The 26463-nt window shown below is 38.7% G+C and overlaps 1 protein-coding gene across 1 annotated transcript in view; it reads right to left on the reverse strand.

Moving 5' to 3' along the window:
* The window catches only part of USH2A (usherin), a 681643-nt gene that overhangs the window by 386323 nt on the left and 268857 nt on the right, over positions 1-26463 (reverse strand). Inside the window, exons 25-29 of the mRNA XM_045081155.1 lie at positions 26035-26165; positions 21645-21918; positions 16950-17153; positions 16742-16822; positions 13770-13964 (exon numbers count right to left, since the gene is read on the reverse strand). Of these exons, the coding sequence (XP_044937090.1) occupies positions 13770-13964; positions 16742-16822; positions 16950-17153; positions 21645-21918; positions 26035-26165 (885 nt within the window). The remainder of the gene's footprint in view (positions 1-13769; positions 13965-16741; positions 16823-16949; positions 17154-21644; positions 21919-26034; positions 26166-26463) is intronic.

The raw sequence follows: 26463 nt of genomic DNA on the forward strand, positions 1-26463 counted from the left end.
ATCTTCAGGCTTCTTTCTTCTTCTAAACACTTACCATTGTGAGCTCATCAAGCCCCATCTCTCATTTGCGTCTCCGGACTTCACATCTCTCCCCAGCTCTGGTTCTGCATCTCCACCTGCAGCTTATATACCCCATCTGGATGTCCCACTAGCATTTCATTCTCAATATGCTCCGATCCAGACCCGACAGCCTCAACTATTTCATAAGCTTTGTTTTCCCATTTCTTAATGTTTCACCACGATCCCAAAAGTCCAGACTCAAAACTAAGGTAACCTTGTGAGATACGTTTCTAGCCATTTTATCCTTCAAAAATATCTGGTATTTGTCAGCACTAGCTGTGAGCAGGGGTAGAGGGAGGAGCAGCCTCCTTGCTGAGCAGGGAGCCTTATGGAGGCTCCATCCCAATCTCCTGGGATCAAGACCTGAGCAGAAGGCAGACGCTTAACCAACTGAGTCACCCAGGTGCCCCAGATTCAGCACTTTCTCCCCTCTTGTCAGATTACAGCGAGTGGTTGGGAGGGGGATGGTCAACCAAGCCACCTTCCCCAATTCAGAACAATGTCATATTTTTGTTTGGGACATGTGGTTTACATCTTGTTTCTCAATATGGAGCATTTATGAAGATGGATTAAAGTTGATGGTTATGAGAAGTTCTGCTGTCACCAAAGGGTAAGTATGTTCTCCCTGATATTAAGAGAGTTTTCTTGGAGATATATATCCATAGAGATCATTGAGTGACTGGCCTAATGGCCTCATTTGAAGAGTCAGAGTCTTTCTTAGATTATACACTCTCCTGAAAAAACAAAAACAAAACAAAACAAAACAAAAACAAAGAAAAATATGGTAGTATTACTATGATAATATATCATCATCTAAAAATATTCCCATTTCTTTTTCTCTATTCTTCTGGGAAAGGTGCTATAGAATACATATGATCTTTACAAGGTTTCTAAGAAAATAGTAGAGCTCAAAGACTCTTAATGATAACAGTAATACATACGTTAATACATAAAACAGAATTCTTGTGTATATGACAAGTGGACAAGGGCATTGGTAAGATCTGGACTTCTTAATCCAATGTGATAGGAGATGTAGATTTAATTAAAGACAAAGAGAAAGAAGGATAATCATTGAATGTACATTTCAACATTATATTAAAAATAATACTGAAAAATATACAGTGGGACACATTTCAAAGGAGTCCTAGGCAGAAAAATACTGCATATATTCTGCATATGTATTTCTGTAGAAAACCCAGTAAGAGAAGATGTGCAGGTAGCTCAGTCGGTTAAGGGTCTGCCTTTGGCTCAAGTCATGATCCCAGGGTCCTAGGATCAAGTCCTGCATTGGGCTCCCTGCTGGGCAGGAAGTCTAATTCTCCCTCTCCCCACTCCTCCAGCTTGTGTTCTGTCTCTTGCTATGTATCTCTCTGTCCAATAAACAAATAAAATCTTTTAAAAAAATTAAAAAAAAAGAAAACCTAATAAGAGAAAATGGGGTAATCTCCTTTTATGACACCTGGGGTATTTAAAATAAAGACGTATATCCTGACAGTGAGAAATGTTAAGATTGGCTGGGATACAAGTCTCTTTCTTTGAGAGATATCGCAGAGGAGCCTTTTTTCCCTTTGCATTTCAAACCGTCCCTAACTCCAGGCCAGCCAGATGACCTCTCAAATTCCCTTTCAGCCACAAAACTCTGTGAAATCAGAAAATGGTCCCAACCATGTCAGGAAACCTGCCAGTCCCTTTTGATAATGGAAGAGGATGAGCTGAAAAAAACATTCAATAAGCATAAAGTAAGCATTATTGATGTCTTAAAAGTGTTAGTATCCCAAGAAACACAGGAGTGTTGGTAACCAGATTAAAATCATTGGCACCAGCAGGACCAGAACTCTCACTGCTAAGCGATAATGCATTTTACATTAATGCTTAACATTGAGAAATCCTGACATGCCACACCAAGGGAGTTTGAAGTAAAGTAAGTATATTCCCTTTGAATTGCAGTCCTGTGGGCCTTGGTGCATGCAGAAAGCCCAGCTGAAAGAATAGGGACAGAGACTTCATTTCCGGGGAATAAAAGCACATCAGAGAAGAAAGTTCCAGAGTCCTGGTGACTCCAAACTCTGTGCTCTGAGGATTTCCACCTAGCAGAGGGCAAGAGAACCTTGTCCTGGAGAACCCTGAAATTTAAAAGTCCCTTAAAATGATTTAGGGAACTCCTTGAGCGCAAAGGACATGTCCCTCTCCTTGACTGGTCCTGTTTTCCAGCAGCTCTTAAATGGTTTACCAAAGCTGCCACTTGATGCCTGACCGAAAAACAAAGACTTTTCCTACTGCTTAGTGTCCCTGGGCCATCTCCCCCACTAGAAGGGACGCCGCCATGCACATTCTACACTTTGCGGTGAGTCAGCAAAGTGACATTGTTTCTCTCAACCAATGAGGATGATTTCCAGCACGTTCGTTCCTTTGCTCTAGCCTCACGTTTCAAAGGAGCCAAAGAGAAATACAAGCAATTGGAGGCAGCCCGACGACCTAAGAGAAAATCATTGCGGAGCTGACACCAGCGGTGTGAGCTTTTGAGCCTCTAACAGAACTCTGAGTGCCGAGAGGCAGGAAGACAACAGAAGAGCCAGCTGTGACGTTGGAATTTTATGATGAACTCTTCTGACTAAACGCAGACAAGTACAAATGCTCTGCCTGGAAACCAAACCCGAGACACAAAGCAAAATGGCATCCTTTGGAAAGCCACAGACATTTTGGAGAAGAAGAAGAGCCCGTTTCTATTTACATACTTGAACAGGCTCCTTCTCCCTCCCCCAGCCTACCCCCAGCTGCCAACCTAGGTGTTTGGCCGGCATCCACTGTAATCTGTTCTCCTTCATTATGTTAATCTGTGGGCGGAAAGATTTCTGTCATCTTCGAATCGCTTGTACAGCAATGGTAAACACCTTGGCCTGTCTGTAATTGGACAGGTGTCTGCGTTGATGTCACCCAGCTTTTAATTCAATTAAAGAACTGGCTGCTCTCCTCTCATTAGCCACTCATTTCTGCTGCACTTTCCGTCTGACAGTGAGCTCTGCACACAGCCATTGCCTGCCCTGAGACCAGAGTCTGGGGTCCCCTCGCAAAGATCACGCCCACGATTTCAAGTGGACTTGAACAATCCAGGAGAATTTTCCTGTTAGCAAAGGCATTTGAAATCATATGCACACTCCCTCGTTCTCTGACTCTCTTCGGCCCCCTCCCTCCCTTTCCCTTTAAATTCTGTATTATCTAAACAGTTTCTTCTACCTACTAGCCAGTAATTAGGAGCAGTCCAGGAAACAGAAAAGCTGTTTCTAGCTTCTTCTCCCCAGGGCTTGTCTCCATCTCAAGAGAACTCATCAGAGTACAATGCTCTTATTTATTCGCTGGCATTTCACATTTGGATCAAGAAAGTGAGGGTGAGCAAGAAGAGCAAGGCATTTATTAAGATGGCCATCTGGTAAGGGATACCACACAGGCAGGGCTGCTCTGGCTACCTGGAGACATAATGGAAGAACCCACCTCTTCAGAGAAAACCAGCCAGAGGGCAGAAAGCAGAAGAGAGGGAGACTTTTCTGGTGTCAGATTCGGCGGGGCTGATAAATTCTAATGCTTTAAGTATACATCCCAGAATAAGTTTTGAGCTGCAAACCAAGCCAGTGGATGGATTAAAGAGAGTAAATCAATCCAACACGCCATGCCTTCTGCCCACTTAAAGGAACCTCTGAAAATAAATTAAAGTTCTAACACAGACATTTTGACACAGTGACCCCATGAAACTGAATAATGACATTTGTTAAATATGGATGAAAATTTAATGGTCTAACAGAGATCTGGAAACACACCCAGGTTGCTTCTCCTTTGGTTCTGAATAGCCTAGGAAGGTGGCAATTTGTTATTGTTGTGTTTTCAGTAATACTGTAAATGAGAATAAGGGTCTCTAGTATTTATAAAATGAAAAACAGTTTTCGCTTTAACTAAAAAGTGGAACAGTAAACACCCTTACCCTAAACCTACGGTAATCCTTTGAAAACTCGGACACTAATTTTTTGCATTTAATTTTTTTTTTTTCAAAGGGTCTTTCCGATCTTGTTTAAAACTTCTAGTCAGGATTACAGAAAGTCATATACACTGGATCAAAAAACTAAACAGAATTTGATGCTTACAAAGAGGAAAAAAAATTTATTCTTTTATTTTCTTTATAAGACATAGGGTCTTATCCCAGTCTTTGAGAAAGGTTTAAACAGGGATTTTAATTGACCTTAAATTGTTACCCATTTAAGATTTTCTCAGCAGGCTTACATCTAACCTCAAATTTTTAATCAATGCCTTTGCGGTAAGAACTATAGTTTCTGTCATTTTCATTCTAATTCTGCAGTAGGTTTGAAGCCATCCATTCATGTTAACTCTTCATCTAACCTCAGGGGCCAACACTGGAATCATTAGGACTCTCCGAGAAATTACTGGACTCAATTAAGTGGGGAGACCATGGGAAAAGAAAAGAAAAATGAAAGTCATCCCTTATAATGGGAGTCCCAGGTCCCTGCAGAGGGCCTCCTGTACTATTATCCCATTTTACAGATGGGCCTACTCTAGGGCTGAGTTTAGAAGGTATTGCTCAGGTCTCCAAGATTATGGTTCTTGTTCCTCAACCTAAACCCTCATTCTGCAAGAAGAAAAAAGATGGATTGAAATAATGTCACTAAAAAGAATAGCATACTTTTTAGAGCAAATTATTTAAGACCACACCTTAAAATTTGTTAAAAGTTTCAAATCTATTACTAAATCCTACTGTGTTTAAACAGAAAGTAGCCCACTTATCCTTCAAAATGAACAAGTGTGTATGTCTATAATATTCCCTTTTAAAAACAACTGCTTCATAAGAAATCCTGTATCCGTGCAAGTGTGTACTCAGGTGCTTTTTGAGTACAACACTGGACATGGAGATAAATATATATATATATATGTATATATATATATAAATATTTATACACACATATAAAGTTTTTTTATTAGTTCCAACTGCAATACACATATAAAATGGTCAGAAGTTAGAAAACAGAATAATTGGGGGTGACTATTTTTTTTCTTTATCAAATCTGACCAGCAACCTTGAAGTATTGCTAGTATAAACGTGCCTAGTTGATTATCACTATGCAGCAAAAATTATACATCGCCATCATTTTTAACCACGGTACAACATGTTACCAAAAAGAAATCCGCACCCTGCACTGCAGATTCTTACTACATAAAAGAAAATGAATAACTTATAAAAAGGCCTATCTGGAGATTTCACAATGTACAAGTAGTTCAGGCACATTATGTATTCAGCAGAGTTAGACAAAGCTATTAACTCATCAACACTGCATTACCTAATGAAATTCTTCTACATTAGCTAAGCAGGAACATTACATCATTTCTATTTTTACTATTTATGTCATAGGCCATATTTTTGTCCTGTGAATTTTTGCAGTCCATTTCTTTCAAGATTTACATTTAAAGAAATAGCTTGTAATAAACTACAAACATGGAATATTAATTTATGAGGTACTATAAAAATGGCAAAGACTTCCTCAAAATTCATCTTTTAATACCATCAAAATGAATTTTGAAAATTTACTTCTGAAGTTTGTTGTGGCAGAGATCACTAAGGACCTTCCTATGATACATTTTCCTTCTCTTCCACAGTACAATACAATGATAGCTGGACAAGTGGCCATTTTGAATTAGGACAACGTTTCTTAGCAGCTAACTCTAGCCATGTGACTATGAACTTAGTTCACAGACTTAAGTTCACATGACTATGCCTAGTGTACACATAAGTATATAGAGGTGTAGGAATAACTTCTTAAGTATGTCTTTGAAGTGAATGTGCATATCCTTTCTCAATCACCCCTGCTTCCTGCTGGATGGAAACCAGACTGGATGGCTGAAGCTCATGCAGCCATCTTGGACCACGAGGCAGTAGTCTCCTACCTAGGATGGTATAGCAGAAAGATGGAGGTGTATGGGTCCCTGGACCTGTCAACATCCCACTCCTACACTAACTATGAACACCTATTACCAGAAAAAAGAAAAAAATTAATCTTGTCTATGTCACTGTTATTTAGATCCCTTCAGTGCAATTAAATAAAAATGAAAACTCATCTCTATTATCTTTCCCCATAAAACTCTGATTTTTTTAAAAAAAATTAATATTCTACTTTGGAGACCATATTTTTAATGGTATCAAAGCAGATTGCTTATTATGTGTATTTTACCGCAGTTAAAAAATATTAGAAAAGAAACACAATAAAAGCAGATTATAAAGGAAGGATCTAGCATTAGCCTAGAACAGAGTAGATAAATGCTTTTGTTTCTAATAAATGAATATTTTCTGTTCTGTGTAATTATCAGCATTATAGCAATATAGGCTTCCATTATTTTTAATCACAAATTATAGCACTTGAGTTCCATTAGGAAGTTTAAGTTTGGGAACTAATTTTGAAATTCTATTTACCCTATCAACTTTTTTTTCATTGAGAACATGTATATTAAGTTCCACATATATGGTTAACTTGTGATAATTCTGCATAATATTTCCTAAAATTAGAGAACTATAGCACCGATGAGACTTTAGTAAGAACCACTAGTTCAATACTCAACTCAGCAGGATATAACAATATTAACATTTCATTAACTACAGAGGTGGTAGCAGAAAGCTGCATCTGTTCATTTGTCTAGTTCTTCATTACTTAAGAAAAGTGTATTGATCCTCTACCTTGAGCAAGGTTTTGAAAAAGACTTAAATAAACATAAAATATGATACTTGACTTCTGGAGCTGTTGTCTAATGAAGAAATAACATGCTTGCACAAAAAGCACCCATAGGCAGTTTTAACAATTTTGAGTAAAAATTCCTAACTGAACAGAAAAAGAAACATTGAATTTTATTTTTTTAGACTTTGTTTTCTTAATGGAAAGAGAGAGCCAGCACATGAGAACACACAAGCAAAGAGAGCAGCCGGCAGAGGGAGAGGCAGGCTCCCCACTGTGCAAGGAGCCTGGCGAGGGGCTTAATCCCAGAACTCTGGGATCATGACAGGAGTTGAAGGCAGGAGCTTAATCAACTGAGTTACCCAGGTGCCCTGAAGTTTTTAGTATAGTCGTTTCTTTGCAGATTTCTCAGATGATTATAACAATAGTTTCTATTTCTATAGAATATATATGTATATATGTACATATACATATATGGACAACCACAGAAACAGTAACATCTCACTGAGGGACTGATAGCTGGGGTTAAGTTCCAAAGTCAAGCATAAGGCAAAAATCACTTATGATTTAAAGTCCCCTTGACAACTCCTTGTATGGTCCATAAAGTATAGTAGATTTGGTTTCGTATGTGCCTCTAACTTTTCATTAATCAAGGATTCTCTAGGGCTCTTGGTTCTCCATTCTTTTTGTGGGCACCCCAACAATGACTTTGACTTTTTTGTCAGTGATTGGGAAAACCTAAAATTCTTTGCACATTCTTCCCAGATAACAGATATTGGCAACTTTGGGATTCGATAGCATTCTTTGCCCATGACATTATTTTGAGAGGTTCCTCCTCCCACCATGGGTAGTTAAATGTTGTAATTTAAATGCATGCAGATTAGATTCTACTACTAAGGTTACAATTATATTGCACATTCTGAATTGCACTGGGATCTTTTTTCACTAAACCCAACGGGCATCATGAAACTTAAAACTTATTGTTTGCTTGTTTTCCTATTTCTTATATAAATATTGAGCTCTGTGACTTCTATTGGACACATGGTGTGGGCAGCAGTAAGGTTGGCCTTGTTAGAAACGCAGAATCTCACACCCATCTCTGTATCAACTAAATCAGAGTCTGGATTTTACCAAGATCTCTAGTAATTCTCATTTCTTTTCCCTGGGTGACTTTCAGAAGCACTGCCCTTAAGGGTCAGAGACCCTACTAACCCTGCCTCTACTTCTCCACTTGTCCTTAGCATTATTCTGCCTGCAAAGCTAGTGCAGGTGGAACAAGTGACAGGAGAAAACAAAGCAGGGATAAGTTCAAGCCCAGCCAGTGAAAAATGATACCTTCTCACCTGACCATTCTCCTTGTCCCAGGTTCTTTAATACATGATCTCTCTTTAAGAGAATCAACTGGAACACTCTGTCTAATGCAGATTTACAAACCCTAGCTCAAATATACAGCTCTTGTGTGGGAGACCCAAGAATCTGTATTTTATAAACAATCCAGGAATCCCTTTAGGGCCAATAGAGTTGAGAATCACTCATTATTACTACCAGGCTACAGAAGAGAAAGAAAGAGAGGCAGACCTTCAGTGCGCGACACAACTTCTTTAAGAAGAATATCAGATTCTACTGTATGTAGCAATTTTAGTAGCAAAAGTTGTAATAGTAGTTCCATTATAAATTGAAATGTCTTTCACTTATTCTTCTGTATAAACTTAGATTTATTTGGGTAATCTGAAAGATTATGATAGGCTCTTCTGCTAAACTACAGTGAATAATAAATATCATTAATTATTATTATTTATTATTATGAAGAAGGAATATATAACTCCTAACCTTTAGCTCAATGCAATGTAACAATGGAATTGAGAAAATATTTTCTGTGTATCAATTATAGCCCTAACACTATGTCAAATGCTGTAGTAACTATGCAGATAAGTTTATATGTTTACTATCTTAAGGGAAAAAAAGAAAAAAAATTATTGTATATGTGCAGATTCTTGAATCTGCTCATTCTTGACATAATTTCAAATCAAATTGTGAAGTCACTTTCTGAACAGCCCTTGGTTTGAAGGGAAATGCCAGGACTGTCTCTCTGGGAAGCAACTTCGCATGTTAACAGGGCTGGAGGGAAAATCAGCAAAAGCTACCAGAGTTAATTGGAGCCCTTTGCAACAAGTCTAAAGATACACTGGAGTGATAACTGCAGGGCTTTCTACCCTGAGGCTCCAGCTGAGGAAATGAACTTTCAAGAACTCTCTGCTCTGAACCCTGGCCTTCAGAGGGCACAGAATCCAGACCCCATAGCCCAAAGGGGCCCATTTGCTCCTGAGTGGGGCTGTTAACCCTTGGACTCTTCACTGCTACTGGGATTTATCTCATTTAATCCTCTGGTAGCCAGATTCATGAATGGTAAATATTCTGCCCCATTACTCTATTCTTCCAGTGCTCTCAGTTAATATTCATTTTTTTTCCCTTTTGCTTTTGCATTTTGTGTGACCATAATTTCCCACCTCTTTGCAATACTCAGGCACTTAATTTTTGTTGTCTTGTGATTTTCCTTTGCTAATTTTATCTACTTAATTTCAATATTTTATCATTTTTATATAGACATTTATCTTTTTTTGTCCTCCATTTTCAAATTTCGGTTGGGAGATAAACGTTGCCATAAGCATTTCTGCGTAAAATTAAGTCTTGATCACGGTATCAAACTCGTCCCTTTCCCAGTGTTTCCCCATGCTGGCTGTACAAGAGAATTATTTTCAGCTATTAAAGACATCAAGGCCCAGGCTGCATCCTAAACCAAAAAGTCAGACTCTCTGCAGGTGGGAACCTGGGTTTCAGTATTTTTTTAAAGCTTCCTAGGCAGCTCAGTGCACACCCATGGTGGAGAACCACAGCCTTACAAGAATACTAATGAAATGACCAAACGTTTAGAAATGCCTGGAAGGACACCAGACAAAAACAAGTGGCCTGCTGGAAAGAGAGCCCCAGCAAACCCAACCCCCATCTGGGTACAGAATGCCTATAGGTTCTCAGCCTCCTTCACCATACACTGGGGAGAAGGGTGTTGAGATTTATTTATTGCCAGGCTACTGCAATTTTTCCTCAGCTGACCTGGCATAATCCAAGTGAAGTTTTTTTTTGTTTTTTTTTTTTTTTTTTTTTGTTAAGAGAAACTAAGTACCTAGTAAGGTGATTTGAAAATGATTTAATTTTCTTGAGCAACACTCAGTCTGAAGGTATATTTAAAGATGGGACAAGTGAATTGTGGACAGAAAAATTTAAAAATCAGTTTAGAAGTTTCAAAGAGCAGAATCTCTAATGAAAAATCAGAAAACAGAAAGGGAAACAATTACAAAGTCATAACTTCGAATTCAGAGACCAAGGAGTATAAAGATGAATTTGTTGAACATTCACTCTGTGCCTGGTTCTGAGCAAAATATTCTATAGAGGTAATTCTTTTTTTTTTTTAAATCTTCATTACAATTCCATAACATAAAGGTTTATATATGAAGAAATTCTGATACAGGGATATATTTTTTTAATGTGCCTAGGATCATACAGTTAACAAATGACACAGCTGGAATTTGAGCCTAGATCGATTTGACTCTATAAGTTGTGTTCTGGACTGCAAAAACAGACAATATTGAAAACTTCTATTTCCCACGAGAAGTAATAATGATATATACAACAGCAACCCTTCCAAGCCAAAGAAGGACCCATGTCTGAAGAAGAGCTGGCTATATAACAGAAAGAAACATATGAAAAGATGCCAATAAAAGATGGCATATTTTATTACAACCTAATCGGTAAAGAACCTTATGTGAACCAATAAAGCTAAATTATCTTGTGCAAGACCTGTACCCCTGGGGATAAAAATATATGTTTATAAAAAATAAAAAAATAATTAAAAAAAAATAAATTATCTTGTGCATCCAGCACCAGCATTGTCTTGGTCAAAGAAATACCACTTTAACAATCAGAAGTCAACATTACAACCTCACCAAAGTCACTTCAGAAATGCTAAAGGGGGATTAACTTAAGACCAACCACAAAACTGGTCATGACCTACTTTTCTTACATTCCTCTCCCAATACCTTGTTATCTCAACCAAATGACAAAGCAGCTGCCACTGTCCAATTTCCACACTCCTCCCATCTCCATCAAATCCAGCTCTCTGACTATTTCCTTACCCTGCCTCACTTTCTGTTTTTCTTTTCTCTTTCCTGTTAAATGTTCCATAATCTTTAAGATTACTTCTTATATATATCCTTGTCTCTTTATTTCACAATTGTGAACTGCACATATACCTTTAACTCCTTGAGGAAAAAAAGTTAAAGAATTCATACTCCACACAGGCAAGAACTAAAAATAAAAGAATAGTTCTAAAAAGTATTAAAAAACAATAACAAAACCAGAAAGTATAAAATACGATGGCAGAAATAAGAGCAATTTGATGAATTATAAAAATAAATGTGAATGAGCTAAACTCCCAATTCAACTTCTAGTTGAATATAAAACTAAATCAAACTAGTTGTTATTTATAGAGATATAACTAAAATAATGTGACTTTGAACATTAAACTATAAATAATGAATGTAAAGTAATAAGAAAAAGGAAAAGACAAAGAGAAAGCAAGTTTTCAGAAGAGAAATTAACAAAATTGTATTGATAGTTGAGACTTTTTCCTTAGTTCTCTACAGATTGAGTATATAAAAATAAATATAATTGGTCAGTGTTCTCTAACTTTATTTTCTCTGTACACCGTTCACACGACATATCCTATAGCAACATTCAATAACATATTGCACTGGTTTTCAATCTAGGGAGTTACCAGAGACTAGTACTGTAAAGTGTTCATGAGAAAGGTAAATATGGAAGTTGTTGGTGTCCTTAGCAAGGCAAGTGTGCAGAAGCCCCCTAAAGTGAAGAAATGGGGACAACATCCATGCGTACTTCTTGCTAGAAGCAAGTTCGGGAAGAAGAGAGGGAGTCATAGTTGGCAAGGAATTTAGATAAAAGGAAGGTTTTTTTAATAATTGGCTTAAGTCTGTTTGTTTATGTTTAACAATGGGAGTTGGTAGAGTTTAAATGGTCCTGGGAAGAATTCATAACGGTTCTCCAACTTTTAGCATGCTTCAGTGTCAGATGAGGAGGGCTTATTAAAACAAGAGGGCTGAGCTCTGGGTGGGCTGGAGAATTGACATTAATAATGAGGTCTCAGGTGATGCTGTTGATGCTGGTCCTGGGGCCATAGCTTGTGAACCACGTGGAGAGAGGTTAAGATAGGATTGGGAGGGAGAAAAGTTACCAGTCACATCGCTGAAAAGGCAGGAAGAGTTGGGGTCCAGAGGACTTTGGATGATTTTATTTTTGATAGGATAAGGAAAGCTTTGTAAAAAGAGGAAGGAAAAGAAAAAAAAAAAAAAAAACAGATAATGATGGCAAATGCTTATAATGTGCCAAAAGAATTTTAAATGTTTCAGCAAACATGAATGTACTTAACCCCTAATAACAACCCTATAGCTCAGAGAAATGTAATTAATGTATATGTTTGTCAGAAAGAGTGACAGAAATCCTATAAGACAGATTCTGTTTCTTCTTGGTGTCTAACACAATCTAATACATAAGACCATCCGTTGAGTTGGAGGAGGAAGGGAGCTTAGCAACTAGACAGTTTGGGAAAATCTGAAATATTGAATGAAGAGGCTAGGAGAAGGAGCTTATTATAGAAATACGGTAGGGCTGGCATCATTCTTGGTGCCCATTTGAAAATGAGGACTGAGAATCTGTAGTGACAAACTGCACATTTTTTCCCCAGCCCACTTAGCTTTAATGTGCAGCCTGGGCAAAGGCAAACTATGGGCTTCATCAGGTTGGGTTTCATCAGGTGAGTAAAATAGGGAGGGAGGGACTGGAAGATGTGAAATTCTGTGTAATTGATTATCAATTTGGGTGGTAGTTTCCAAGGGATCTCAAGAAGGAGGTCAAGGCTAGATGGGGTTGACCAATAGATACTGAAGGATAATAAAGCCTATTCTCAAATCCATATAGTTTTTCAAGCTATAAAATTCTTTGACAGAGGATAATTTTTCTCTATGCAATTTGTTGATGTATTTTACTTATTTTTGGTAAAGGCTTACACCTGACTTTCCATCTGAATGTACTTTCACATTTCATGAAGCTGAAAACTGCTGCCTTACTACACGTGCATGCATCTGAGTACAAGACATGTGTGTGATATCAGTACCAGCGTGTTGCCCTGCAATCATTCTGCATGGCCGGCATGGCGCCCGTGAGAAATTGATTCACTGGTTTGCCAATCAAACTGCTGGTGTCTCATACTCCTCTACCTTGACATAATTAGGTTTAATCAACAATTTTCCAATAAATGATGGTGCTGTGAACTTGGGCTGGTCCCAAAGAGGACATTTTTGCATGGTGAAATAGGTAGGTTGGTCTTATAGGTATGCCCAGAACACCTGCAGGAGATGTATGGAGTGTTTAAGAGCTAGGGCCACCTGTCACCTTATTTTCTGGGGATATCAGCCTTGTGATGAACCTGTCCATAAGAGCCCACTGACATTATAGAATTATCCTTTTTTATCCTAGGTAGATATAAGCTTCCATCTCAGTAGGTGGTTCTTGCTGTTTTTAATCAAGCAAAATAGAGGAGTAGCTCACTGAGGGGAGGGGAGCCCTTGAAGAATGTTTTTATTTAAAGTCAAAAAGAGGGCACCTGGGTGGCTCAATTGGTTAAGAGACTGTCTTCAGCTTAGGTCATGACCCCGACATCCCGGGATCGAGCCCTGCATCAGGCTCCCTGCTCAGTGGGGAGTCTGCCTCTCCCTCTATCCCTCCCATGTCTCGCACTCTCTCTCTCTCTCTCTCACACATTCTCTCTCTCTCAAATAAATAAATAAAATCTTAAAAAAAAATCAAGTCAAAAAGAATATTCATGAAAGATACTCCCTGAGGAATCCCCTTTACCTGTGAGGGTGCTGGTACTGACAAGCTCGGAAGTGGCAGAGGGCATGCGCGGCCATCGGGGGTCATCCTCGCTGTAGGCCCGCAGAACGTACTTGTCAATTACTCCTCTCACGACAACAGGTTCGTCCCAGCTCACCGCCACGCTGTACCCGGTTATGCTGCGGACCCTTGAGGGAGTCGGCACACTTTGTGGAGCTGTGAAAGAATAAAAGAAAAAACAGGGAAAATGGCTGTCCTCAGAAGACTATTGCCCCATCCTTCACTTTTAATGGCCGCAGTAAATCAGACTCAACCATTAGCATAAATACAATTTATTAGCGTTGTAACTTTTCAGCATTGATTTAATAGGACTGCACATCTTGAGCCATTCAGTTTAAGCGATATTTCAAAACCATCAAAACTCCATCGACATAACGTTCTTTAGAGTCTAGTCCAGGTTTTCCAAAAACATTGAACGTACCAGACATGTTTTAAACATCACTCATAAAGAAGGAGTGGATGGTAGGCAGATAACAAGTTCAAACACTATAATGATGGACCCCTCTGAAGCAAGATAATTAGACTGTTATTATACATAGGGGTTTGACACTTTTATATCTTCGGCATATTAGCCAAAAAATATCACAAATGTGATTGTCTTGTACCTGAACGTCTGATCTAATTTTCCAAATTCAATTGTTTTTCAAATTAATTATGAAAAAGCCAAGTTCTACCAGATATGGTATACAGGATACATTCCTAATTGCATCTGGGATGGGGGGGCAGAGGAACTGGCATCCTAGAGATGATACAAAATCACTTTCAGAGATATTTTCTTCAGAGTATCTCAGAAACAATAACACAAAATGAGGAAGTTGGAAGGAGCCACAAAACCTCACTCACGAGCAGAGTCCCCGAATCTTAAAAATCCATAAACTTTAACTATTTATTAGAGATTTCTACAGTTCTGATCAGTAACAACTTCATCACAGCCGACTGCTCTGGGAACAGTGAGAAAAACCCGAGAAACTCTGTGGCAGGATGATGGATGAGAGGCCGGCCCGAGCTGCCTGCAGACTCCTGAGCCCGTCGATGGAGGACCACTCTGGTTTTCCCACATCAAATATCCTCCTTCTCTGACTTTACTGTTCAGACCAATACAATAGGACAGCTTCAAGGGAAACAAAGTGAACACAGAGGGTGGGAGAAGGCGGAGAAACACTGTCTGTGCTGTTAAAACACCACCGACACCTACGGAAAACCCACAGGCTACACAATCAAGATGCGAGCAAAGGGACAACGGGAGTGATGTTGATTTTATTAGTTCTGAAATGCGGTACAGGGCAAAGTACGGTGCCGTCTAACAGATGGCCTTCTCATAAGGGACAGAGCAAAACTGACTCAAAAATAATTAAATAGTGCAATTATTCTCCAACCCTTGGGAGCATGTAGCTGCTCAGTGTTGTGGTCAGATTGTAAATATGAATTTATGGCATAAGACTTTGTGGTCAGATCATTGCTATAAATTCAGAGCTCTATTTGCATACTTTCGCGGTGATACTCAAAATGGGGACCATTAAGCTATGTGGGCAACGCACTTTCTAGACACCCATTTACCTTGCTGACTGAGACTGAAAACAGGCTTTAGAGCATATTTGTTAATGAACTAGCGGAGGCGAAAAAGGGGCAGAGGATATGCCAGTAACAAATGAATATTTTATGCCACAGCTTTCTCCAAGCTCTGAGGTTGAAAAGGATTTTAAAAGACCTTTCGGCTCATTGTCTTGCCTATAAATAGATGACAATTTAAATCATCCTGGAAAAGTGTCAGGTTGTCCTCTTCTGGAAAATCTGTAGGCAAAGCGCTTTGAAAATTATTCTTAGTAGCCATTCCGGTTTTTAATTATCTTAGATCAAGAAGATTTCTCAAAAAGTTGTCTGTGTTAGTAGCCCCTGGTTAATAAGTATGAGAGAATATCTTGGTGAAAAACACACATTTAGACAAACTATGACTTATTAAGGATAGACTTCCTTTGAGAGACATACTTGGCAGTCTTTTGAAATGTATTTGACTACCTGACTGATATCAGTAAAAGGCTACTGATTCACAAAACTTTGCATGATGAATACCTTCTTGTGATAGCACCACGTGAAAAGATGTGGTTGCGGTGAGAAGTTCAGAGCACTTATAAAGCTGTTGTCTGAGATCCAGTCTAATATATTCGATTTCCTGCTGTTTTCCCCCTCCAACTCAAGAAGGTTAGACCAGTCAGCAGTTTCTATCCTGGGAGAGTCATCTGAAGATACTAATAGTCACCACCATGAAAAACATTGCCACGATGTGATAAAAGACACATCTGCTTCTGATCCCGGTACAGGTTCCAAATGTACCCTCCACGAGAGAGAGGCAAGAGGGTGCTGTCCCCGCCCAGGGTAATCAAGCCTGACGTTAGCTTCTTGGGTTCTACACCATCTAGAAGGGTTTCCTATCCTTAGATATATTACTATAGATTCACGCCTACCAAATCCTTGAGACAACTTGAAACTCCTTCCTTCCGCATTTTTAATTTTTTTTTTTTAATTTATTTGACAGACAGAGATCACAAGTAGACAGAGAGAGAGGAAGGAAAGCAGGTTCCCTGCTGAGCAGAGAGCCCGGTGCGGGGCTCGATCCCAGGACCCTGGGATCATGACCTGAGTCAAAAACAGAGGCTTTAACCCACTGAGCCACCCAGGCGCCCCTTCCTTCCACATTTGAAGAGGAAAGAATCAAGCCCGAGCAAACACTTACTAAATAATTGAGAGATCAAAATACTGACCTCCTCAGCATTTTACCCACTGACCTTCACCAATGAATGCATGCTCTGTCCTACGATGACAAACCCACTGCTCGCTTCAGGGTAATACAGTCTTTCCTTCTTCTTACGTGTGCGGACATGTGTGCGCAGACATGTGCACGTACATGTGCGCGTATCCGTTTCAAGACCATTTACCTGCTCCTGTTGAACGGCCCCGACTCCAGTCACTGTAGACAGAGCCTCCTTCGTGTGAGGCTACCACTCGGTACAGGTACTCTTGAATGAAAAAAAGAGGCAGAAAGATGAAAATATTACTCCTATGGACTAGCAGTGGGCTGTCAGGGAGGGAAGAGGCGACAAGTGGGAGACGCGTAACATTTAATTGAGAGCACGTCCGCGGTACCTGTGAATGGCTGCAGACCACTCTCGTCAACACTGCGCTCTTCTCCCCGGTAAACCAGGATGGAGTCATTTCCCCTGCAGTTAACGGCACTGTCACTTGACAGGCAGCCATCCAGATTGACTCTGACAGCGCTGCTGGACACAGATGCCAAGTTAACGACAGCACCCCGTGCAAATTTAACATCCTTCATGCAACCACCGAAACCTAGCAAATAGTAAGGGATTAATATCACATAAAAGGCTTGAGTCATTAATTACCAATCATCTCTGTCCTCAGCTGTAGACGCTTTGACGAGGTGTGGGGGTTGCGGTAGAGACAATTTTTAAACTTCTGAGTTTCATTTGGGAAATCCTTTAGGCCTCCTGCTTTTTACCAGGCTAAGTGGTCACAAGGACGTATTAGATTTGTGTTATCTTGAAAAAATATATAAGGTGATCATTATAATTCAACTGGATTAGATGTGATTAAAAGTATTTATTATGCTCCTTTAGGCCCACTTTTTCTCCTTCTGTTTATTCTTATGAAATAAAATGAAGGCAATTAGACCCTATGGTAGAGGGGTAGCCACATGTCCCTTGATTCTGGAAAATTCAGTCCCCCTATATAAGTCATTGTTTTAATGCTAAAAATAAGATTTGAAGGAGCACAATTATACAACAAGGTCACTGGGGGGAAAATACCCTTTGAAGATTATTATGCAAGAGAGCAGGAGGGAGAATGTAGTTTCAAAATATACTGGAATCCTGAGGTATTGACATGAACTCTACAGAATTGTTTCAGAGTTATAGAACGAAGTCCCAGTTAGATCAGCATACAGAGGAGCTATCACTACACGCCACCATTTTCACTGAGTTCCACAATTTTGACTCTCCACAATGGTCACCAGTTTTGTGTTCACCGTAGCATGACAGGGAGCAAATTCAGCTCTGGCAATGGCAACACCCGGAGGTTTCTCAGAATGTGTATTCTGCCCAGTTCACTTTAGAACGGCCACAGTGCAATGGAGTTCTGGGAAGTTGACCAGGGAACGTGGCAGAAATGGCTGAGGAGAATGGACTGCTCTTTTGTTAGAGGACCAGAGGGCATCCAGTCACCAGCACGTAGCAGCGACTCTGAATTACATGCTATTTTGTGTAAACAGAGATCAGCTCAATGAGGGTTGGCAAGCACTCTGACCAGAACACTGCACAAAATTGTCAAAGAAGAGACAGAGTTTGCGATAGCACACACACACACACGCTCTCTCGGAACAAAATACTGTCAAGTTTGAAGGGTCCCAAACACATGCTTCACTCCTTTCAAGATTAAAGCACATCAGCAGGAACAGAAAATAAAACATAGTGCAATGCCTAACAGTAAAATAAACTAATAGTAACAAGGATCATATTGTTCTCTTTAGCATTTATATGATGTTTTATTATGTCTCTAACACATTAAGTTGGCCTAGTTCCTTTCAGAATGTCTTTGCTCGTATTCACGTGCCTCCAGGCCCGACTGATCGATCCTGCTCGTCTGTCTTGAACACACAGTAGACGCTCAATAAGTTGGTTGAGTTGAAATAAAGGCAATGAAGCTCAATATAAAAGCATCTGCTTGAAACTTCAGAAATTAAGAATTCTGTTTCTTTACCAGCAGCAATTTTCCGATGGCTTGGAGTTTAGTTATCTAACTTCTCTGTACCCCACTTTCCCTAACAACAAAACGCAAACAGTGGAATGGTAGCTTTGGCAAACACCTGAGCGATATTACAAGAAAAGTCCCATTATTATTTAAAGGGGGACTTCAGCTTTGCAAGGTGGAAAGAGTTCTGGAGCTGGATTGTGTTGATGGTTACCCAGCAAAGTAAATATCTTTAATGCCACTGAACTGTACCCTTCATGGCTAAGATGGTCAACTTTATGTATATCTTGCCACAATTCAAAAAATGAAAAATAAAAAAAAGGAAAGGCCTTAAAAACTAATTCATGGGATGGAATTTTAAATTTGGGAAAGGCCGCAGAGGTAGTCTTCATTCTGGAGATAATGAAAAAGGTCCAGGGGGTCATCAGATAAGGTTTCTAAGTATTAATCCTCCTTACGAAGTGGTACTCTGGCCTCAGGCCTTGGAGGTGAAGAATCCTGAGCTCTAGTAGGTGGTCCTCTCTGTGCGATCTTAAAGCAGACAGTTTTGTCCAACCAAGTCACCATTCTTTCAACTCTGCCCTACCAGGATCATCTCCACCAGAAATACTCTTCGACTATCTTCAAAATTTGAATGCGGTATTAGAATAGGAAGAGGGTAAAGAGCCTGTCTGTGGGGGAAATGGAGATGTGTCCTTTGCTTGCTTTTGAGAATCAAGAATGACCCCCTACCTGTAGGCTTCTGAATAACTAAAAAGTGGCCCAGAATTCTAAATTGACAAATTAGAAAGACAGTAGCCCTCTGGGGGAGGTGGTCCAACATGACAGCACTGGTGGTAGGAAGGCTGGCTTCCAGCCCCTACTCCTGCCTTCTCCACACAGGGTATGGGTCAGAGCAAAATCTGTGATCCCATGAGCCACAACCCGTTTAGCCCAACCTGAAGGTAAGTGATAATCCAGACTGGTCGTTCTAAGGTAATTGCCCATGATCTGAGGTGACACGTCTTTAGCAAATTAGGTTGCCCAGCATTTCCAAACTACAGAGTTAATTTACATTTGATTCAAAGGAAGATTACAACATTAACGGATACGAAAAAAATAGCACTAATATGACCACAAAGTAGAGCCTCTTAGAAAAGGTGCTAATTAAGAAGCACAGAACATTTTTAAGACCATTTGAGAGTGGACTGAAAAAAAAAATACAGTAAGTGAACATGATTAATTTTAATTGCAATTTACTACAGACAGGCAGCACCCCATATGGTGAATAATCTCCTGCTCATTGTATAAAACATGGTTACCTATAGAGATTAGTATCTTTCAAAGCATCTGAGTCAGAATCGGAGGGAATAGGGTCATAAAATCTGCATTTTTAATGATCTTTCCAGGAGATTCCAATGTATCTTGAATAGCAATAAGAATGACAGCTCATTTTATTGAGTTCTTACTATGTTCCTGCTACTGTATGTCAATATTTTATCAGTGGCTTGAGAACCACTGATATGTATGATCCTGCAAGGATAAAAATTTAGTATTACCCATAAATAAAATAGCTTTCGGTACCATAGATGTAGTCACTGTGTAGATTAAATTATCCCTATTGGGTTTATGTTGATGTGTTAAACTTCTATCATGATCATCTTACAATTTCAGTTAAAATTTGGCTAAAGACAAGTCTCTATGCCCATCATCATAATGGGTTTTTGTGTACTTTCCAAAGTATAATTGCACATATGCAGGGGATTTTTTCCTAGATGTAAGTAGGCTCAAGTAATCTTGCTCATATAAAGGGTTTTCAAGCTCTTTCTAACCTCAGAAACCTGAAAACCAGGAGAAGCCCTTATATGAATGTAATATTTTTAGCTGCTGTTACATCTTAAGTGCCTTGAAAATGTCATTACTGTCTTACACCCCAGACATTCATTAACTCCTTACTAGTACCCTTCTAAAAGTCTCCTTAGAGCTTGCTATATATTTTCTATTCAAAGGCATTTAAATCTTTATGTACTTACCAAATAGGCAAAGACTCCTTCATGGAAATTTTAACCATTCGCGGTACATAGAGTTGGAAATATGTAGAGAACATTTTCTATGTGGGAGCATGCTTAGTCACAAGCTAGACGTTTCTGTGCTTTCCCCAATTTGTAGAAAAGGAACACTGGCCAATGCCCATAAAAGAAAACACTTGATTATAATTAAAAGAGGGGATTTTGATACCAGGCTTCCTGAGACAGAAAGGCTTGCTCTCTGCTTACTGGCCATGTGACCTTGGGGAGGTTACTTTGCTCTTCAGTTTCCTCATCTGTAAAATGGGGATTTAAATAATAATACAGAACATAGGGGCTTGTTATGAAGGGCTTACCCACTTAATCTCATGCAAAGCTTTCGGAACCATGAATTCTGCACACAGCAGACCATCAGCTAGTTAGCCTTTTTGAATTAATAATTTCTCTGATTATGTTCAAATTCATTATATGAGTTAAACGCTTCCTTTAGTTCTAAGTCATGCAGGCATGTGCTTTTTCTTTCATTTGTGGTTATTAATAATCAATGAAATATAGATTTTTCACCAGTATATTTAAAATTCAACTAAACCCACCCTTTCGTGTGCTTTGCTATAAGGGAGCTCCATGGAAATGCAGAGACACTTAGCAGTTATGTTAGAAAAAATTCCCAATGCATTTAATGCTATTTTTCTTAGCTGTGCACACTAACCTAAATTGTGTTTTTCATGTGTGAATACAGATAATGATCAGTATCTGAAAGAACCAGAAAACGTATGAGGAAATATATACATAAATTTCAATTATATTTACTGGAGACAAATTAGAATAAGTATATTGATTATAAGTAGGTGTGAGGGCTCAGTCTTAAGGGCAACATAGAAAACTATTTGAAGAAACCTTCTGATTTTTCTTTTTCTTTTTTTTTTTTTAGAGCTTCAAGAAAAGGGAGGGGGGCGATAGGTATTGCTTCCAAACTGATTCTGTTGCTGTATTTTAAAACACAAAAACAACTAAAACCTGGTAGGACCAGAGCTGTATTTATTTGGGAATTCCTCCAGATGGACTTTACCTTGTTCCAAACTCAGGTGTTTATAGGAGTCCTGCAGCTCCTGTGGGGTTCCTCCCACATAGATGGGGGAATTCACCATCAGTGGCTGGGCTCTGGACTGTGACACACGTTCCCTCAGTTGATTCATGCTTGCTGATATGATGGAACCTTTCTTTTTAATAATCGCTTTATTCCACTTTCCATCACAATAGGACAGCCCGAGCCATAGATCCACTCGTGTGAAGGAAAGACTGGTATTTAACCGGAAGCTCAATATTCCACTCTTCAATTCCATCTGGATTTCACATTAAAAAAGAAAATAGGTATATAAAAAGACTGCAGAATGGCAGTTTGGGAGAGAGCAGAAGGTCAATTTCTTGAAGAAAAGCAACAAATTTCCCTGAAAGCACTCTATAAAAATGTTCCACTTTATTCTAAGCAGGACTGGAGTAACGTATAATGGAGTACTTTGCAAGCTTATAATTGACATGAAGAATGTTGTATTGAGTCACACAAATTCATACCCAGTAATGATTATACAGTGTGATACAATATAATGTAGGCAAAAACTTTTATTTATATATTTTTGTGCGTGCTAAACAGGTAAAAATATAAATGCTGGCATAAGTGACTGAATGACTGAAGAGAATAGTTTGAACTATGACTCTATTTTTTTTAAAGATTTTATTTATTTATTTGACAGACAAAGATCAAAAGTAGGCAGAGAGGCAGGCGGAGAGAGAGAGAGGAAGGAAGCAGGCTCCCCGCCGAGCAGAGAGCCCGATGCGGAGCTCTATCCCAAGACCCTGGGATCATGACCTGAGCTGAAGGCAGAGACTTTAACTCACTGAGCCACCCAAGTGCCCCTATGACTCTATTTTTACTTGAGTTTTTAGAAAATGAGAAAATACTACTTCATATATCAATTTAATTTGGGGTAAAATATGACAAGACAATAAGAAAATGAAATGTCAAGCCTGATTAAGTTTATTTTAACTGGTTGGTGAACTCAATTTCAAATTTGTAAGATGGATTTTGATTCAATATTTCAGTTTTATTATTCTAAATCTCTAACTAACATAATTGCTTCTATGTGTATTCTTTTAGATTAACGTGTCATTTTCTAATATGAATAGATTTTACCCAGATTTTCATGGTAAAGGAAATGCCTCCATATGTTTCCCTTCAAAATGTTACATGACAATTATCTTATCTACTATGTTTTTATTTTGTTAGAACTCAAGCTGGCAAAAATAGGATAATTAAAAATTTGAGATCAATCATGTCAAATGAAATTAAGTAATTGTAGATAAAAATTATTACTTTTTTCTACATAAATATCATTTTTTGTGAAGTACACTGGATAAGCAGTCATATATCTATTCATTCAATAAATACTGAGTGAGCCCCCCACCATGTTCCATGAATCTCCTGCTATAAGATAAACACTGCTCCCAAGAATCACACTATTCAACAACAGAGGCAAACAACTGGGATAATACTATAACCAAGAGAGAAGAACCAGGTACAAGAATACCATAACTGGGGCGCCTGGTTGGCTTAGTGGGTTAAAGCCTCTGCCTTCAGCTCAGGTCATGATCTCAGGGTCCTGGGATCGAGCCCGGCATCGGGCTCTCTGCTCAGCGGGGAGCCTGCTTTCCTTCCTCTCTCTCTGCCTGCTTCTCTGCCTACTTGTGATCTGTCTGTCAAATAAATAAATAAAATCTTAAAAAAAAAAAAAAAAAGAATATCATAACCAAGAGAAGAAGCAAAGAAAGGATATATATTATGTTCACTGGGGGCTGGGAAGGTTGAAATTAAGACTTTTGAAAGTATGTAAGGTTTATGGAGAATTCTTCAGTACAGGAAGATGAACACACGCAGCGTCATCGGGACATGCACAAGCTAATTAGTTTTAGGAAAAAAAAAAAACTAAATTAGGTAAGATGGGATACATATGGTGGGGGGGAGTTAGAAAGAGTCCCCCAGGTATGTAGAAGCAAGGCTTTGGAGGGTTTTGAGTGCTATGGAAAATGTACGTCTTTCTCTTGTCTGTCTGACCTCAAAGGCTATATTCTTTCCACTATTATCTTATGCTGAAAGTTTACCCTACCAGTCCTAGGAAATTCATCCTGAAACAAAAGCTGCCCTGGAACTGGAGAAACCTATTAGGGACTCACTACATTTGTGAAAAAAATTATGAGAACCACTAAAATACAGGTAACAATGTAACGACAGTTAAAATTCAGTCAAAGAGATATTTTTGAAAGCAACTCAGCTTGTAAAGCCTCAGCAGGACCTGGCAAATAGCTGAATGTGTTAGATGAATAAAAAGGAAATCAAGGACACCCATGTTCTTCTTGCTTGGGTGTGTTTTACCACTGTCACAACAGGGAAAGCACTAGGAAAGAAAGACTTGATATTATCATCGTTAGAGAGGAATGAGGTCGATTTTAAATATACGGAGTTTGAGATGTCTATAAAACATCTAGAAGAAACTTTTTTGAGGCATTTGAACATAAATATAGTCGAGTAAAATAAAAAATGTACATGAGAAGATAAATGAGATTATCTAGTTAGTGTAAAAGCAGTGAAAAGAGAAGGAGAGAGAGTCTACAGTCCTCAGCCAGACCGATGTTTTAAGAGAAGGTAGAGTAGACGTAATTCTTCAAGTTGACAATGATCTTCTTGTAGAAACCATAAGGATTTAAAGAAAATCAAGAGCAACTAGTACCTTGGAAAGTCAGTAGGAAAGAATATTTTAAGAAAAAAAGCAAACGATAGAGGAAGATCAAGAAAGATAAGGGCAGAAAATTATCTATTAGCTAGAAAATGCAGGGGTCACTGGCAACATTAGAAAGTTCTGCAGTGGAATGTGCTGAGTAGGAATCATAATGTACATAATGTACATAATGTAATGAGGATTGAAGTGTGATATAAAAAAAAAAAAGTGGAAATAACCAGAAACTATGAAAGGAAGGGAAGTACAAAGGAGGAATTTTCAAAGTCAAAAGGAAAAAAAAAATTAAAATAAATGAGGCTCAACCATTTTATATATTGAGGGAGAAGAGCCAATAGAGAAGGAACATTGGAAGTAACAAAAAGGGGAAATTTTGCAGCACAAGCTCTTGCAGGAGAAGGGTAGAATCTAGAGTAAAAATAGAGAATATTAACTTTGGTTGGAAGCATGGTAATTAGGTATTTATTCTCCTGAGTCAGGAGAGAGTGAAACCAGACTTGGCTCATAAAAAAAGCTGTAGGTCGAGAGTTTGGAAGATGAGGAGATTATGTTCCTTTCCATTCTAAGAATAAAACTATCTGAAGACCTTCAGGTTGTGGTGTTTTCCGGAGCTGACATTTTTTTTCTTTCATGTTCCACATCTAATTGATGCATGAATCCTATAAACAAGAAGGACTGTTGAATGAAGCAATCAGAAACCTCAAAACTCCACGTGTCAATAGTCGTCATACTTGTATCGGTTCTTCTATGGTGGTCAGTAAACAGCTGTTGAAACGGAAAAGCTAGGGAGCTAGACTGATTGACCCAGAGTTGTGGAACTGAAGATACAAGTTGAGGGAGTTGACAGAAAAATGGTTGAAAAACTGGAGGGTAGACAGGTGGGGGGATGGGCGAGCCTGGTGGTGGGTATTAAGGAGGGCACGAATTGCATGGAGCACTAGGTGTGGTGCATGAATCTTGGAACACTGAAAAAATTAAATTAAATTAACAAATAAAACAAGAAAAGCTGCATTATGGTGTCTGAGGTAGGGAGCGAGTCAGTTGAACAGAAAGTGGTCTGATAGCCAATGATCTCAATGTCTTAATGAATTCGGTAAGAGAATGAGAGCTGAAAAGTTATAAGGCTATATTTGGAGATTTAAGATTTTATATTATGTCAAAAAATAATGAAGGAAATAACATTTTTTGAATATTGGAAAACTAAATGGAATTTTCTTTTTAAAAAAATTTTATTCATTTATTTGACAGAGAGAGATCACAAGTAGGCAGAGAGGCAGGCAGAGAAAGAGGGGGAAGCAGTCCCCGCTGAGCAGAGAACCCGATGCAGGGCTCCAGCCTAGGACCCTGAGGTCATGACCTGAGCCGAAGGCAGAAGCTTAACCCACTGAGCCACCTAGGCATCCCTAATGGAATTTTCTTAATTCCTTGTAACTACTCTGTTTTGCTAAAATTCAATTTTCACAGGGATAATTGTCATTTTAAAACATCACGATCCTAAAGCACAAAATGTTTCACAGGACTCTGAAACTAAAGATGACTTAGGGAAGAAAATGAAAACAAAAGTGAATTTCAAAAGAAATCCCAATTTAGCATATTATACACACATGGCTTATTTATTTTAAAGTTATAGCTGATATTTTAAAGTAAATTTAACTAAATAAATTAACATACAGCAAGAAAATCAGGCCCATCTTTGTTGTACATGAAAAGAAGCAATCCATTCAATTGGTCAGTTCTGAACTTAAAGGAAATCTCAAAATCCATTCCACCATGAAACACATACGGATGAAGTTCCAGGAATCCTTTAAAGAAAAGAATATGAACACATCAGCACGTGCAAAGCACTACCGCCCGCATCGTAAAGGTGGTACAAAGACTAGGACGCACACTGTCATCGAGCAGATCTTTGCAGAAGAAGATGCAAATCGATGGCAAGAAATCCCCCTTGTAATTGCACAGAAGTGGCAGAGTGAACTTGATATACATTTTAAGAGGAAGCAATATAATCTCTAAATCATGGATATGATTAAGACTGTCACTGTTTTCTATCAGTATTCACAATAAGAAATTGCATTAACTAAGAGAAATTCAGAGTAATGA

This window comes from Mustela putorius, unplaced genomic scaffold, assembly GCF_011764305.1.
Source record: "Mustela putorius furo isolate JIRA1106 unplaced genomic scaffold, ASM1176430v1.1 tig00000508_pilon_pilon_pilon, whole genome shotgun sequence".
Lineage (NCBI taxonomy): Eukaryota > Metazoa > Chordata > Mammalia > Carnivora > Mustelidae > Mustela > Mustela putorius.